Source organism: Salvelinus namaycush, chromosome 3, assembly GCF_016432855.1.
Source record: "Salvelinus namaycush isolate Seneca chromosome 3, SaNama_1.0, whole genome shotgun sequence".
NCBI lineage: Eukaryota > Metazoa > Chordata > Actinopteri > Salmoniformes > Salmonidae > Salvelinus > Salvelinus namaycush.
This window is the reverse complement of record NC_052309.1, coordinates 67,618,409-67,635,540: the sequence shown is the minus strand read 5'-3', so window position 1 is coordinate 67,635,540 and position 17,132 is coordinate 67,618,409. Positions and strand designations below refer to the sequence as shown.

Below are 17,132 nucleotides of genomic sequence, written 5' to 3'. Positions count from 1 at the left end.
TATACACTCAATTTCTTCTCTCACTGCCTGTCGACATCTAGTGGAAGACGTATGAAGTGCATGTATTCTAATAAATATCAAGGACCTTTATAGGCAGCCCCTAGAAGAGAGCATCGATTTCAGATTTTCCACTTCCTGTCAGGAAGTTTGCTGCAAAATGAGTTCTGTTTTACTCACAGATATAATTCAAACGGTTTTAGAAACTAGAGAGTGTTTTCTATCCAATAGTAATAATAATATGCATATTGTACGAGCAAGAATTGAGTACGAGGCCGTTTGAAATGGGCACCTTTTATCCGGCTACTCAATACTGCCCCTGCAGCCCAAACAGGTTAAAGGATTTTTCTTAACTGCATTTTTCGGGGCTTATAAGGAAGCATTTCACTGTAAGGTCTTCACCTGTTGTAGTCGGCGCATGTGACAAATACAATTTTATTTGAATTGAAATGTATTCCAGGTGACTACCTCATGAAGCTGGTTGAGAGAATGCCAAGTGTGTGCAAAGCTGTCAAGGCAAAGGGTGGCTATTTTGAGGAATCTCACAAAATATTTAGATTTGTTTAACATTTTTTGGTTACTACTACATTCCATATTTGTTATTTCATAGTTTAGATATGTTATAGTTTTATTCTACAATATAGAAAATAGTAAAAATAAAGAAACCTTTGAATGAATAGGTGTCCAAACTTTTGACTGGTAGTGTACATGTACTGACACACACAAACACAAAATCATGCACACACACACAATGTCAACCATGGCATATGAATCCTACCTGAGTCATTGTCACGCATTGAATGCAGGAGTGAAGAGCAGAGAAGGGTTGTTGTGCCCAGTGCAGGTTTGACTTGGTCCTACCAGCTCAGTTTAATCTTCCATACCCCTATGCTACTGATTAAAATACCATCACTGAGTCGACGCACACAGCCCATTAGTGCCAACGGTTTTATAGGAGAATGGAAGAGAAACGTCCTGTTAAGCGGAGTGACACAGGGAAACCCAAGAGCAGACCCAGATGAGGAAACAGGGATGAATGAACCAAAATATTTGTTGCACAGAGAGATATGGAGTGCAGTAACTGCAATGAGGATAAATAGTGTCAGGCAGGGAAACAGGCACAGCAGAGTAACAGGATCTTGAGTAATAATAAATAGCTAGAATCATGAACTGACTGAGCAGAGTGGCTGAGTATTTGTAGAGGTCTTGATTATGGAATGAGTTGCAGCTGGTAGGGATCTGCTCTGACTCCAGCACACCTGTCTCCAACCACAGAGAGGGAGAGAGAGAACAGGGGGAGTAACTGCAGGTCAAGAAAACACCGGATGAACACCAGAGGGCGTAGCAGGAGCAGATGTGACAGTACCCCCCTCCACGGACGCCACCTGGCGCACAGCCCAGCTTGTCTGGGTGTGAGGTATGAAAATCCTGTAAGAGGGAGGGATCCAGAATGTGACGACAGGGCACCCAGCAGGGCTTCTCAGGCCCATATCCCTCCCAGTCCACCAGATGCTGCCAACCGCAGCCCCGACGGCGTACATCCAAAAGCCGCCGAATAGTATAGGCAGGATGGTCATGGATGAGCCGAGGAGGTGGAGGAGCAGCTGCAGGAGGGGACAGGAGCAGCCTGGTTTAATTAAGGATACATGGAAGGTGGGATGAATTTTGAGAGAGTCTGGGAGTTTCAGATGAACAGCAGAGGGGTTTATGACACAATCAATCTTAAAGGGGCCAATGAATCGGGGAGCTAGTTTTTTGGAAACCACTTTCAGGGGCAAGTCCTTAGATGAAAGCCATACCTTTTGACCTGGAGTGTAGACTGGGGCTGAAGCACGTCGACAGTTAGCTTGAGATTGGGTCCTGGTGGAGGCACAAAGGGCAGCCCGGGCCCTCCCCCAGGTGCGACAACAGCGCATGTGATCCTGGACTGAGGGCACCGCTACTTTGACCTCTTTGGCAGGGTACAAGAGAGGTTGGTAACTCAGAGCCACACTCAAAGGGAGACATACCTGATGAGGCGTTGATGAGGGTGTTGTGGGCATATTCCACCCAGGGTAGCTGGGCACTCCAGGAGGAAGGGTTAGCCGAATTCACACAGCATCTTTCAGTTTCCAACTCCTGGTTGGCCCGCTCGGTCTGGCTGTTGGTCTGGGGGTGATATCCAGACGAAAGGCTGACCTTAATACCCAGAGCCGTGCAGAAGGCTCTCCATACCTGGGGTGTAAACTAGGGTCCTCTGTCAGAAACAATGCCACTAGGGATGCCATGCAGCTGCAAAACATGGGATACCAGCAGGTCCACAGGTCCACAGTCTCCCGGGAGGAAGGAAGCTTGGAGAGCTTTGACATTTAAAAAAAAAAAAATGTCAATAATAGTTAGGATGACTGAGTTACCATTCGATGGGGGAAGGCCAGTGACGAAGTCCAAAGCTATGTGTGACCAGGGGCGACTGGGTATGGGAAGAGGATGAAGCAGACCAGGTGTAGGTTTGGTGGAGGTTTTGTTCCGAGCACGCTGAGATGAATTCCCAAGCGTCTCTCCATGGTGGGTCACCAAAATCGCTGACGCAGGAAGGCGACAGTCCGGTTCATGCCAGGGTTACAGGTGAGGTGAGTAGAATGGGCCCATTGAAGATCAGAACGAACTGAATCTGGCACAAACAGAGCCTTACAAGGACCGTTTCTAGGATCAGGCTGGTTCAGCTGAGCCTGACGAACACGGGACTCAATCTCCCAGGAGACAGCAGCAACGATGCTGGAGGATGGCATAATGTTTCTAGCTTGGAACTTGTGTTGTCTGCGGTGAACTGACGGGAGAGGGCGTCAGGCTTGGTATTCTTAGATCCGGGGCGATAAGTGAGTGTGAAGTTCAATCTTCCAAAAAACAATGCCCACCTGGCCTGCCGAGAGTTCAGACGATTGGCGGTCTGGATGTAGACTAGATTTTTGTGATCCGTCCACACAATGAAGGGAAGGACCGAACCCTCTAACCAGTGACGCCACTCCTCAAGAGCCAGCTTAACAACCAGGAGTTCCCGGTTACCCATGTCAATTTCTCTGCAGGTAAGAGCTTGCGGGACAAGAAGGCACAAGGATGGAGCTTCTGATGAACTGGAGTTCTGGGTAAGGATTGGAGCAGAAGTGAAGTGGTGCTTGAGTTCCCAGAACGCTGCCTCTGCCTCAGGGGACCAGTGGAATGGAGTGGAGGTCAGAGTGGTGAGAGAAGCTGCCAAACGACTGTAGTCACGGATGAATCATCTATAAAAATGGTCAAACCCCAGGAAATGCTCTAACTGCTTCAGATTAGCAGGTACAGGCCACTCTGTGACTGCCCTAACCTTGGCAGGGTCCATTCGTAGCTGTCCTTGCGCAATAATGTAACCCAAGAAGGACACAGAGGAAACATGAAACTCACATTTCTCCACCTTAACAGCTTATTCTCCAACAGCCTTTGGAGAACGTGTTGCTTGTGAGCCTCAAGGTCCTTCAAAAAAAATAAGAATGTCATCCACATAGACAAAAACAAAACACCCAATGACATCTTTCAGGACATCATTAACAAGGCTCTGAAAAAGAGCAGGGGCGTTAGTGAGACCAAAATGCATGACCAAATACTCAAAATGTCCAAGTGGTGTGTTGAACGCCGGTTTCCACTCATCCCCTTCTCTGATGCGGACAAGATGGTAGGCATTCCGGAGGTCAAGTTTAGTAAACACTGTGGCCCCATGGAGGGGGGCAAAAGCAGCACTGATGAGTGGCAAGGGATACTTGTTCTTGACAGCGATACTATTCAACCCACGGAAGTCTATGCATGGCCTCAGTGACCCATCCTTCTTCTTGATGAAAAAAACCCAGCACCCACTGGAGAGGAAGGCCTGATATGTCCGACAGCCAGTGAGTCCTGGATGTATTCCTCCATGGCTTCTTGCTCGGGGCGAGAGAGGTTATACAACCTGCTACTAGGGAGAGGAGCTCCAGGCTGAAGCTCGATAGCACAGTCGTACGGTCGATGAGGCGGCAGAGATGGGGTGTGTTGCTTACTGAATACAGGAGCTAGACCGTGATATTCTGGAGGAACAGAAGACAGGTCTGGGGGCTCTGGAATGGACTGGGGTGCAGACAAGGCAGGAGGAAGGGCAGAATGTAGACAATTAGAATGACCAAATGTACTCCAAGTAGTTACCCTTCCGGTGGACTAGTCAATCTGTAGGTTGTGTAGCTTTAACCATGGATGGCCCAGAACCAGAGGTGAGTGAGAACAGTCGATTATGTGGAAACGAATCTTTTCCTGGTGATTTCCAGAGAGACGCAGGATAACAGGAACAGTAGCTTTCCATTGAGAGCGTTGGCATCCAGAGGTGAATCGAGCGAAACAATGTCCAGACCCAACTGATTAACGACCCCTCGGTCCAGAAAGCTCGTTGGCACCTGAATCGATGAAAGCAGGCAGAGGAAAAGCCTGGCTCTGCCACACAAGGTTGGCCTCAAGCAGGGGTCTGGGAAATGATGGGCAGGCGATTTGGCTCAACAGTATATGCCCCACTACTGTTGAGCCCCCTCTTGCTGGACACAGGGAACAAGTGGAGACCCGGTGACCAACCTGGCCACAATACAGACAGCTCCTAGTACTGATACGCCGCTGCCTCTCCTCTGGAGATAGACGGGTCCGGCCGACCTGCATGGGTTCAGGATTAGAACATGCCTGGAGATGTGATGCAGTCGGAGAAAGTGAGCAAGGCACTGAAGCAGATGTTATGGGACATGCAACCCTACCTCCCCTATCCCTCCAATGCTCACGGAGATGGTTGTCAATGCGGATAGTGAGAGAAATTAGTTTGTCAAGTCCATCAGGCTCCTCTCTGGACACCAACTCGTCCTTGAGGGTCTCAGTGAGTGCGTTCCGGAATGCTCCCTGAAGGGCCTTGTCATTCCAGCCGCTCTCTACGGCGAGGGTGCGGAACTCATGCCATTTCAGCCACACTCTGGGAGCCTTGATGAAGGGACAGAAATTGTTTAGCAGCATCCTTTCCACAGACCGGGTGGTCGAAGACCTTCCTCATCTCATCTGTGAATCCACTGTAGGAGAAGTAGATAGGTGACTGTCTCTCCCACACCACAGTGGCCCAGGAAAGTGCTGCTCCCCGAAGGCAGCCAATCAAAAATAAATATTGGCTCATTCACTAGCATAAGAGTAGGGCTGTTGCTCAAATTCTAGTTAACATTGCACAAGAAAGGCTCTGCAAGCGCCAAGATTACCATCATAGCGCTCAGGAGTCGGAACAAAAGGTTCCCGGGGCGGAAAAGAGGGACTTGAGATTGGTTGTGAACTCTGGGCGGAGTTTCGGACCTGTAGGTCAGACAGGCTCTGTGAAAATTCTTTGATGTTCTCCAGCAGGGTTTTCAGGGCTTGGTCATGTTGCTCAAGAAGGGTGCCTTGACCAACAAGAATTTGGTGAAGAGTAGTGGAGTCTGCTGGGTTCATCTCTTGGCCAGATCGTACTGTTAAGCGGAGCGACACAGGGGAACCCAAGAGCAGACCCAGATGAGGAAACAGGGATGAATGAACCAAAATATTTATTGTTGCACAGAGAGATATGGAGTGCAGATCCGGGGTAGCTCGGATGAGTTGCAGAAAAAACAGATGTGGAGACTGAGGTTGGAGTTGGCTGAGTAGAACAGGGTAAACAGGTCCTGAGGGGAATCCAAGGTACTGATGGTGAGTACAATCCAGAGCAATGTAGTTGGGTGGTGAGATGTGGAACAGGAGACAGGAGCCAGAGCAGTAACTGCAATGAGAGGATAAACAGTGTCAGTCAGGGAACCAGGCACAGCAGAGTAACAGGATCTTGTGTAATAATAAATGGCTAGAATCATGAACTGACTGAGCAGAGTTTACGATCTGGCAGAGTGGAAGTGGCAGGACAGTATTTGTAGAGGTCTTGATTATGGAACAAGTTGCAGCTGGTAGGGATCTGCTCTGACTCTAGCACACCTGTCTCCAACCACACAATCACACAGAGAGGGAGCGGGAGAGAGAGTGTACAGGGGGAGTAACTGCAGGTCAAGAAGACACCGGATGAACACCAGAGGGCGTAGCAGGGAGCAGATGTGACACATCCAAGGGGGAGGTGTGAAAGTCACATAAATCAAAGTAGGTTCAAAACGCTCTCATTTTCCGCTCACCATCACTACAGCTCTACACACACACATGTACACACACACGTGCACACACACACACACACACACACACACACACACACACACACACACACACACACACACACACACACACACACACACACACACACACTGCTGCTGAGGGGAGGGTGGCTTATAATAATGTCTGGAATGGAGTCAATGGAGTGGTATCAACCACATGGAAACCATATGTTTGATGTGTTTGATTCCATTCCATTGACTCCATTCCAGCCATTATTATGAGCCGTCCTCCCCTCAGCAGCCTCCACTGATGCACACACACACACTTACCCTAATCAGCATGTATCTAACCCACCTTCAGTTCAAATAAGGTCTCCATTTAATTTAACCTTAGTTTAACCAGGTGAGTCAGTCAAGCACCTTCTTATTGATAATGACGGCCTGGCTCTCTTGAAGCTTAAGAGCTGTAATATTTCCCCTGTGCTTGTAGGCTCTGTGGGGGACAGGGAGTCCCGTGGGGACACATACCGGCTGTAGCCCCACCTGTGGAGCCCATGAGTGGCCCTGTGACAGCTCATCAACAGCCCACGTCTGTGTACCAAATGGCACCCTATTCCAATATAGTGGACTACCTTTGACCAGGGCCCACTCTGGTGCACTATATATGGAATAGGGTGCCATTTGGGATGCACTCCTGCCCTACAGAGCTGCTGAGAGGCCAGAAACAGTGGGACTGATACTTAAGGATACTGAACAATGGCTGCAACTGAGGAGAGTTGGAGTGGGGGGGGGGGGGGGGGGGGGTAAAGGAGTAATCTCACATGCTGTGGTCCAGTATAAAAGCCTACATGTGAAGGTCACAGATGATCTTATGTAACTACTGAAGTGGGGCGATTGAAAGACTGGAAAATTACAAGTGGCTGTGTGTTATGTCATCTGGCCTTTCCCACCGTCATCCGCCCTGCTGCCACCGTCACCCAGCCGGATGTGTGTGTGTATGAGAAATGCCAGGTGTGTGTCTGTGTGTTTGACCCGTATACGGTGCATATTATTCTTTGGAAATGGCATGAGTGCATAATCACTGTGCATTGATGCCTGTCACAGTAGCTGTTACTCACCCTGACCCCTCTATGCGTTTATAGCTGTATATACTCACCTTCTCTATAATCGATGGTGACCTTTTCCTGGAAGCAACTTGACGCCATTCATTGGTCCATTACAGGAAGTCATTAATCACTCTAGCAGCCCTAGTAGTCTACAGGTAGGAGTGACGGTAAAGAGGTTAAGGGTTAAACGTCACCGTCTCTTCATTAACATGGGGAGGCCAGTTGTGATGTCAGTAAGAGCTGAGTCACTCTCACACACACTCTGAGGGTCCAGACACACACACACACACACACACACACACACACACACACACACACATACTGTATAAATCCTTTTATTATACCATAATGACCTCAATTATCCAGCAACACCCTTTCAGCTCTAGGGCAAAAACACATACGCTTGCTCTATCCCCCAGTCTCTCTCGTTCTCTCATTCTCTCTCTCTCTCTCTCTCTCTCTCTCTCTCTCTCTCTCTCTCTCTCTCTCTCTCTCCTCTCATTCTCTCTCTCTCTGACTTGATTCTCTCTCTCATTCTCTCTCTCTCTGACTTGATTCTCTCTCTCATTCTCTCTCTCTCTGACTTGATTCTCTCTCTCATTCTCTCTCTCTCTCTCTCTCTCATTCTCTCTCTCTCTCTCTCTCTCTCTCTCTCTCTCTGCGTGTGTGTGCCACTTGCTTTCTCTACCTTTTTGAGCTCCCTTGACATTTGTTATTTTAATTTATCTCGCTCCGTCTACCTCACTGTTCTTTTCTCTCTCCTCTCTCTTCCTCTAAAGAACAGCGACATCTCAGAGCTCACACCAGAGCCCTAGGAAGATACCTGGATTGGTACTATGAGAGTCACACCAGAGTCCTCTACATACCTGGATTGGTACTATGAGAGTCACACCAGAGTCCTCTACATACCTGGATTGGTACTATGTATAAGACCACGAAGCATCCCAGTATAGTAGCTGGGACATGGGCCTGGTTAACATCTGGTCTGCTGTGCTCTGTCTTACCCACTCTTCCACCACTACCTCTGGCAGGCGGGCAGGCGAGGGGGTTGGTTTTACCCAGCAGAGATATCAGGTGTCAGCCAGGCTGACCAGCAGCAGCAGCCACAGCAACAACCAGGGCCTCTCACCATGTCAGTGGAGAGAGATGGAGACGTAGGGGGTCACACAGTGAGGGAGCCCTGCTGGGATGTCTCCCACCGAGGGAGTGGAGAGACGTCATTCAAGCTGAGCGCCATAATGAGATTACAGAACCCGGTGGGCACAGCCCGGTGATGTGTGGAAAGGGAAGAGAGATGGGTGAGAGAGAAAGAGGAAAACGATAGGAGAGAGGGGGAGGTTGGGAGAGAAGGTCGTAAAGAAACACAGGAGGGGGGTTGAGGATAATGTCATGTCACTGTCAAGGAATGAAGAATGATATGTGGGGTGAACAGCATAAAGGTAGGAGAGGATGAAGTGGAATTGGAAGTGGGGGATGAGAGAGAGTGAGAGCGAGGGATAGAGGGGAAGTGAGGAGAGATATACAGAACATTCATGAGGAGATTATGATGTGTTGTGTGGCCCACCAAGCCTGTGCTTTGGCAACAGTGACCTGCTTGCTTTGACGCACAGCTCCCAGACCCGGGAGGTTTTCCAAATGGAACCCTATTCCCTCTATAGTGTACTACTTTTGACCAGAGTTTTGACTGGGGCACATGGGGCTCTGGTCAAACGTAGTGCTCTACTGTATGTAGGGAATAGGGTGCCATTTGGGACGAAGACCCTGTCTGCCCTGGATAACTAGAGGAATGAGATCCACAGGGTCAAACACAAACACATCCAGAGAGCAACTTCATGGAAAATAGAGAAGTGCTACTGATGTTGTGTGACACCATAAACAGAGAGGAGCAAAGGTTCAGGCTATGGCCAAGGTTGGCTGGTCTAGATCTAGAGAGGATCCACTGGTAACAAACTGGTTAAATCAACATCGTTTCAACTTCATTTGTCAACGTATTGTGACCTGTTGTCTACGTGGAAAATACATTGGATTTGAAAAAAGTCGTCAGCGTAAACTGTTGTTTTGAAGGTGAGATTTCAACCACAGGATTATGTGATCATGGTAACCAATATTCAACATAGACAAACCTTGTATAAAATATGTTTAATTTTCACCTTTGAAACAACGTCATCTTCGACGTAATATCCACTATAAGATAGAAAGCAGTAGTCTGGGCAGCACCTCCTGCTGGAGAGCACCTTAGAGGCTGCTGTCCTATGAACATGGACTTGAAATCACTGGCCACTTTAACCAAGGAACACTAGTCATTTAAATAATGTTTACATATTTTGCATTACTCATCTTATATGTATATACTGTATTCTATACTTTTCTACTGTACCTTAGTCTATGCCGCTCTGACATTGCTTGTCCAAATATTTATACATTCTTAATTCCATTCTTACTTTAGATTGGTGTGTATTGTTGTGAAATTGTTAGATATTACTGCACTGTTGGAGCTCGAAACGCAAGCATTTCGCTACGTCCGCAATAACATCTGCATGTGACCAATAACATTGGATTTGATTTGATTTACAGCTATCTCGTAGTTCTCCCATCCAGACTTTTTTAACCAAGCCCAACACTGCATAGCTTTAATAGTTGTTCACTGTCTATTACCAATGTGCGCTAGTAATAACTATGTCAGATTCACTTCTCCATTCAACCAAAAATAAACTTTAAAGAATAGAGATGAAGTCAAATCAAACTGTATTTTGATTTTTGGTTGAAATGAAAACGGGAATCCAACATATCAATTGTTAATGAATTTGTAGACAAGCTGGAATTAAAGCCAAGCTCAGTGGCACCGATGGGGCTATCCATGCAGAAGATACATCTCCTTCTAAAGTTGATATTGGGTTGCGTTGTCTACCGAACACAATTCAATATTACTTTTGTACGACAGCAAATAGCCAAATGTAAAGGCTATCTTACCAACTAATGTAACACTATTTCTTCAACCTTAAAATGAGTGGCCACATTGAGGTTACTGTAACAATAAATGTCTTCTTATGTAATCATAGAAAGCGTGTATGTTCAGGTTTGCAGGTCTGTGGAAACCTTCCCAATTGCTGTAATAATCTGCATAGACTCTCAAACAGCATTGATCCCTTGTACTATGTACTTTAATGTAATCTCAACTAACTGCAGTCCAGGTCATTTGGTCATGCTGTTAGATCAAACACAGTGATAACACATTCACTTGTTGTAGAAATAAACAAAACATCTAACATTGTATTCCCATTTGAACTTGAATGTGCTTTAAAACGGTTGGAGGCGCAGTGATAAGACATACAACTAAACCAAATATCAGACATTGATCTTTTCCTTGGAATTTGGTTGTAATTTTAGATCAGGGGTTCTCAAACCTTTTGGGGCCAGGGACCTCTTTTGTGTTAGCAAATTCATCAGAGACCCGTTCGTAATCAGAACACAACTCGAGTGCGTTAACAACAGCCTACAAAAGGTTTTACTATGACGTCTGCAGTACATGGCTGGATGAACCAAGTCTCGGGCCCAGGGAAAGAACATTTAGAAGGCCTGCTTCTTGACATCAGAGGGAACGTTCAGCAGTTTTCAATCTAATTTCCTGTAATTCTACACATTTTGTCATTGGACAGATATTTGTTTTTACTGTTGCAGCTCTAAAGCTAATATCCTGCAATTCAACACAGAGAGACAACTTTGCAGTTTTAAATTACAGTGCATTTATGTCAAATAAAAACAATTTGGGGGGGGAATAGTACTGAATAGAAAAATGTACAATTGGTGGAGTACTGTGGATACCAATAACACTGTGTCTCCCAAGCCTATGTTGCCCAGTATTAAGAACATACATTGTAAGCATTTCACTGTTAGTCTACACCTGTTGTTTACGAAGCACGTGACAAATAAAATTGGATTTGATTTGATTGATTTGATTGTAGATTCATAATTTTACATTGTGTTGTTTTACATACGCTTAACTTATTCCACAGATCCTTGGCCAAAAGTCATTTAATCTGTTGTTAGTAATATCCCCCCCTCCAAAAAAATGATGTTAAAAAAAAAAAGAACCTCTGTTTTAGATTTTTTTTTTAAATACTATTGATAACACATTGGGAATTCAACAAACCTTTGGCTGTCTTTTTGAGTGGGTGAAAATAGGTTGGAATCTCATTAATCAACGTGCTAAATATTACCCAATTGTGTGCCCAGTGAGGAGACTTGTCATGAACTTCTCTGTTTGACTTTCCAGGATTCCATCCTTATAAGTAGTGCACTATTCATCTGACCTGAATGCATGTATCCAAAACAACTTACCACAGCTAGTTTGCAAACTGTTTTCTGCTTGATCTATTTTAGACTGTGGGAGACTGTGTTTGCGAGTCAATGCACTGTGAGTGTTGTTGCCAAACCTTCACAGTGGGGTTCTACCTGGAATTAAAACGACGGAACAGAACGCCCCATAAACTGTTCTCCTTGACCCTCTCTCTGCATTCCTTCCATTGTCAAATGAATGAACCTTGTACTGTAGCTTAAGAATGCCAGTGTTGACAGAATGAGAGAGCCGTCTGCAGTGTACTGTGAGCACCCAGTTAGAGTGGGTAGCAGGTCACCCATTGGGACAGAGAGTGTACATATAGTCATTTTATCTTTATTTAACTAGGGAAGTCAGTTAAGAACAAATTCTTATTTACAATGACAGCCTGCTGGGAACAGTGGTTTAACTGCTTTGTTCAGGGGCAGAACAACAGAGTTTTACCTTATCATCTCAGAGATTTGATCCAGCAAGTAATACCTACTATAGGGCCCTCACTAGAAACATTTTTTGATCAATTAGTCGCATGTTTTTGTTTCTACATGTTTTTGTTTGCAGATATGCAAATGTGAATTTATGCTCACAGACTTGTTTGCTTGAGTGACATAGTTTTGCATCAAACTACTGTTCTGCAGTGAATACCCACAGGCACATACATATTGATTGGTAAACTATGTTTGTACCATATAATGTATATATCAACCATGTACTAAGTACATGACTAAAGTAGACTAAAGTAGACTAAAGTAGAGTTCAGAGTGATACTGATTTCTCTCGGGGGGTTGCTCTGTTAAGTGGGCTAAATCGGGGTCACACAGAGAGTGTCTATATATACAGTGGGGAGAACAAGTATTTGATACAGTGCCGATTTTGCAGGTTTTTCTACTTACAAAGCATGTAGAGGTCTGTAATTTTTATCATAGGTACATTTCAACTGTGAGAGACGGAATCTAAAACAAAAATCCAGAAAATCACATTATATTATTTTTAAGTAATTCATTTTCACCTCTTGTTGACCCCTAAACTCTGACCCCTGGCCTTCCCCAGCAGTACTCAGACTTGACTCCTTGCCTGGAGTCAAATTAGGAGAACTGGACACATTACAAGCGCTGATGAGATCTTACACCCAAAAAAACAAATACCAGATTCTCTTCTTCTCTCTTGTGTGTGTCTAGATCCGGCGCCGGCGGCCTACACCTGCAACGCTGTTCAGAGTGGCAGACCAGTGTTCTCCTGAGGATGATCAGTCCACCCATCAGGTAACAGAGCGCCCCTAGTGCCTCAGATGATAACTGCATGTCACCCTATAGTCATGTGAATGGTTGTGTTATTTCAAAACTGTAGGCTACATTCAACTTGTTCTTCCTTCCACAGTGGATTGTAGGAGAGAATGGGGTACTCAAGCCCAAGCGAGTCAACTCAAATGTGTATCAGCCACCATCCCTGAAAGGTAAGCGTATAACTGACTGAGTAAGTAGTGTATACATGTCCTCTGTATGGTGAATTATCCCTGTGTTGATACTGTGTTTACCTTGCTTTACTGTTCTGTTGCCTCCTGATTATATCATTTGTGAAATGTCAGTGGGGTAAGGTACACGTGACAAGTCATGTCAATCGGTTGGAATGTCTTTATAAGAGTAGGTACTATACACACACACACACACACACACACACACACAGTTCTAAATGTTGCTTCATACTTGTTGTTTCACGCAGAGCCATAAACATAGAGCATGTGCTAGTAAGACCAGTAGATTTTAATTAAAGAATTAAAGGGGGATTACTATATGCGTGTAGAGTGTTATTATAATAACCCAGTCTTTGTTCCTGTATCAGTATTCGATTCTTCATTAGCTGAGAGAGAGAGAGAGAGAGAGAGAGAGAGAGAGAGAGAGAGAGAGAGAGAGAGAGAGAGAGAGAGAGAGAGAGAGAGAGAGAGAGAGAGAGAGAGAGAGAGAGAGAGAGAGAGAGAGAGAGAGAGAGAGAGAGAGAGAGAGAGAGAGAGAGAGAGAGAGAGAGAGAGAGAGAGAGAGAGAGGCACCAAGGTGACCTAGACAGAGTGGGATTAAGAGAGAGCAGGATGAGTCTGCATTTTTTTAGAGAGCAAAAGAACAGAGGACCAGACAGGAGAAATTAAAGGATAAAAACAAATGCAGGAAAGAGTAAATACGTGTATATATAGGACACAAATGTATTATACCAGTCCATTACAAACTGCAAAACCTGAAAGTGCTGGCTATTCTGCCTTTAAATTTGTCTGTATGTCTGTCTGTCTTGTTGGGTGATTGGCTGGCTGCTTATCTGTCTGTCTGGCATGCATCTGAAAGCCCATATGACGCATGGTACCGTTGACAGTGTTGAAGCCTGGTAAACCCAAAACAACCGATCCCTCTCTCCCTTTGTCCCTGTGTGTCATCCTGAGTATCATGTGTATGTGTGCGTCCAGCCGTCCAGAAGATGGCTGAGGCACACATGCAGAACCTGGGTGTCTACCCCCCCTTGGAAGACCCCTTTGAGGGGGAGGAGTACGACGACTACCCCTGTCATGAGGAGAGGGAGGAGAGATTCCCCACCAAAGCTGCTGGTGAGATAGGGATTCCATACACGGTCAACCAGTAACACACTATATACACTCACTCATATAATCGCATTGATGCTTTGACCAATGGTGTAACCGGCTTACATGTTTAGCTGTGTGTATAGCCATTGTTATTCAGTGCCCACTTTTAAGTCAAATGGGATGAACGTTGCACTATGCCATGTTCAAAACAGCAGGGCCTCAGATAAACTTTTCTCTGCGACAAGTAGCAGTGATATTATATTAGCACATATTAGCATCACTCCACCAAATCTATCAGAGAGCACAGCAGACCTCCCTGTGCTCCCATCCTGCCCTGTGCCAGTCAGGGGCCAGAGATGCTTAGCCACGGCTAACAGTCTATCTGCTTTCTCTGTGGCATCAGTACTGATGCTGGGCTGCCAGCCCAGATGGCAGAGCTTCCTAGTGAAATCTCCCCTGTAGCATCGTTAAACGCTGTTTCATTGGCTATTACTGTCATCATTTTTCTGTAAATCTGTCGTTTGAACGCAACACGGTTGCAGAGTGGCTGTAGTGTCACACATCGCTAGACAGGGACTCTTAAAGATACTTTGAAGTAGGATGTGACTATCCTAACTAGAGCAATTGCCTAATTAGGCCTGCATACACATGCACATTTATACAGAAGACACTTTCATATGTACTGGTATGATTTAGACCTGTATACCATGTTTCACACACATGTATTTCTACACACACACTCACAGGAGGCATATGCCCGACCAGGAAATGACAGGTAGAACCAGATTACCATAGACTGGTTTGGGAGTAGAGTTATTATGATGTCCCATAAATTGATTAACCTCTTTTCCCTAGTGCTGTTTGTTTACCTTCCCTGCATGTCTTTTCTGAAACATCAAAATCCACAAATCTAAGTAGTCATCAAGCTTACTTGTGTAAAAGGTTAGTGGTTTGATTTGAAGGAGACCAGTGTGTGCTGCTGTTCTTTGACGTCACCTCTTGTCTCCTTAGACCCCCAAGCGACCAGCACCACAGATCAATCAGAGAAGCCGGATGAAGAGGAGGAAGAGAAAGAGAAAGAAGAGGAAAAGACGGAAGAAAAGACAGAGGAGAAGGCAAAGAAAGTGCGCAAAAGTGTAAAGTTTTAACACTACTTTAAACCAAAAAAAGGAAGGGAGAGATGGATGGTTGCAGATGTGTAAATGATTGAGTGAATGAATGAGTGATTTAATGTGTGAACGTGTGAGTGAGAAAGAGAGCTTCTAAGTTTGAATGGTGCATATTCAAATTCAATGAATTAATGAATGTAGGTAGGTACTGTTAGCATATCTGTGAGCAAAAAAAATCAAAAAATCAGTACATTAATGGATAGGGCATTAATGGATAGGGCAAGGTCATCAAGGTCACTGTGACCTTGAGGTCCCTCACTGCAACGCTAGTCTTCTCTTCCATGTCAGGGGAACCATTCATTCACTTCTTACTTTCTAGCTTTGCTCTTTAATGTTACAGAGCAATGGAATAATGGCTAGAAATATCAACTACACATGACACTCAAAATAACTGTAAACGGACAAATGCTGATGAACAGCTTCAGTATAGAACACACACACACACACACACACACACACACACACACACACACACACACACACACACACACACACACACACACACACACACACACACACACACACACACACACACACACACACACACACACACACAGAGGAGATATCATCAGTCTCTGACTATCGGTCCAGACTATATTCTAAAGCTGCTCCATTACTGTGCAGATGTGATAATACAGACTCCCATATGGGTTCCTTTCAAAATCACAAAGACCTGTATTATGTGTACCAAATTTCACTCTGGCCTAGATTGGATATCTCTGCAGCCTAATCATATTGAGATTTTGTTCTTGGAAGAAGTGAGCAGATACTGCCATCTTGTGGCAAGATAGGGGATGTAGAATAACCAGAGTGTGTGTATTGACATGGATTCACATACAATAAACTGTGCACTGCATAGGCCTTCAGATAATATGCATCTATATAATTGAAAGGATCTAGATTTGTAATGCATTTGAAACATTTATTTGTGATGCATTTGAAGTTATTTTTGGTGCCCATCAAAGCTAGTTGTGTCAATGGTGTATTCTGGGTGTATGTGAGGATGCCATGCTTTTGTAAAAGTAGTCCAATTTAGTTTTTTTGTGAGAAAAAAAATGTTTTCATTTTGTATACCGAATCTGATTCTTATTGTTTGTTTGTTTAAATCATTTCCTGTGTAAAGACCTATTAGTCAACATAGCGGTATATGGTCTCTCTCTGTTGAACAATTGTCACAAAGTTTAGTAACCTTTTAGTCACAACTTGGATAACTGTGTTTTTCATATTGTCATGAAAAACAACGCAGACAATACAATACATAGTGACTCTCTCTCACTCTCTCTCGTCCTGCTGAAATGGAATGACACATTTGAATATAAAAATATTCACCCTCAGAATTGATCATGTCAGTCTAATAAACAGTTTTCTTTATTTCCATCACATCTGTTCTCCAACTGCAGGATTGCTTGAGTCAGCAGAATACATTTGTTGTAGTGTCACAGTTGAATGTCTCAATCTGTACCAACTGTTAATATATAGTCATTGTTTTGATTCTCTTTTTGTTGGACAAAGTGTTGAGACTTACTCCCTCCATTGTCTGGCTGGAGTGAGCATCCTCTCCTTCTCCAAGTCTATCTATCCTCTATGGTCAATAGACGAGTGCCATGGCAAGAATGAACTCTAATCGCACTATTCTTCTTTATTCTTCTTTATTCCACTTTTTGTTTTAATTCTTTTTTCTGTACTTGTTAAAGATGTAGACATTTCAATGTGAGCAACAATAACAATATCTAAATAAACACATTTTCCTGATTTGAAATTACTTTGTGTGTGTGTTCTGGTGTGTGAAACTAATTTTAAAATCCT

The 17,132-nt window shown here is 44.6% G+C and overlaps 1 protein-coding gene across 1 annotated transcript in view; it reads left to right on the top strand.

The window, feature by feature from the left end:
• LOC120035669 (protein phosphatase 1 regulatory subunit 1B-like) overlaps positions 1-17,088 on the top strand; it is a 41,680-nt gene extending 24,592 nt beyond the window's left edge. The window contains exons 3-6 of the mRNA XM_038982240.1: positions 12,773-12,856; positions 12,972-13,047; positions 14,044-14,181; positions 15,169-17,088. Of these exons, the coding sequence (XP_038838168.1) occupies positions 12,773-12,856; positions 12,972-13,047; positions 14,044-14,181; positions 15,169-15,305 (435 nt within the window). The 3' untranslated portion in view covers positions 15,306-17,088. The remainder of the gene's footprint in view (positions 1-12,772; positions 12,857-12,971; positions 13,048-14,043; positions 14,182-15,168) is intronic.
• The last annotated feature ends 44 nt before the right edge of the window (positions 17,089-17,132 follow it).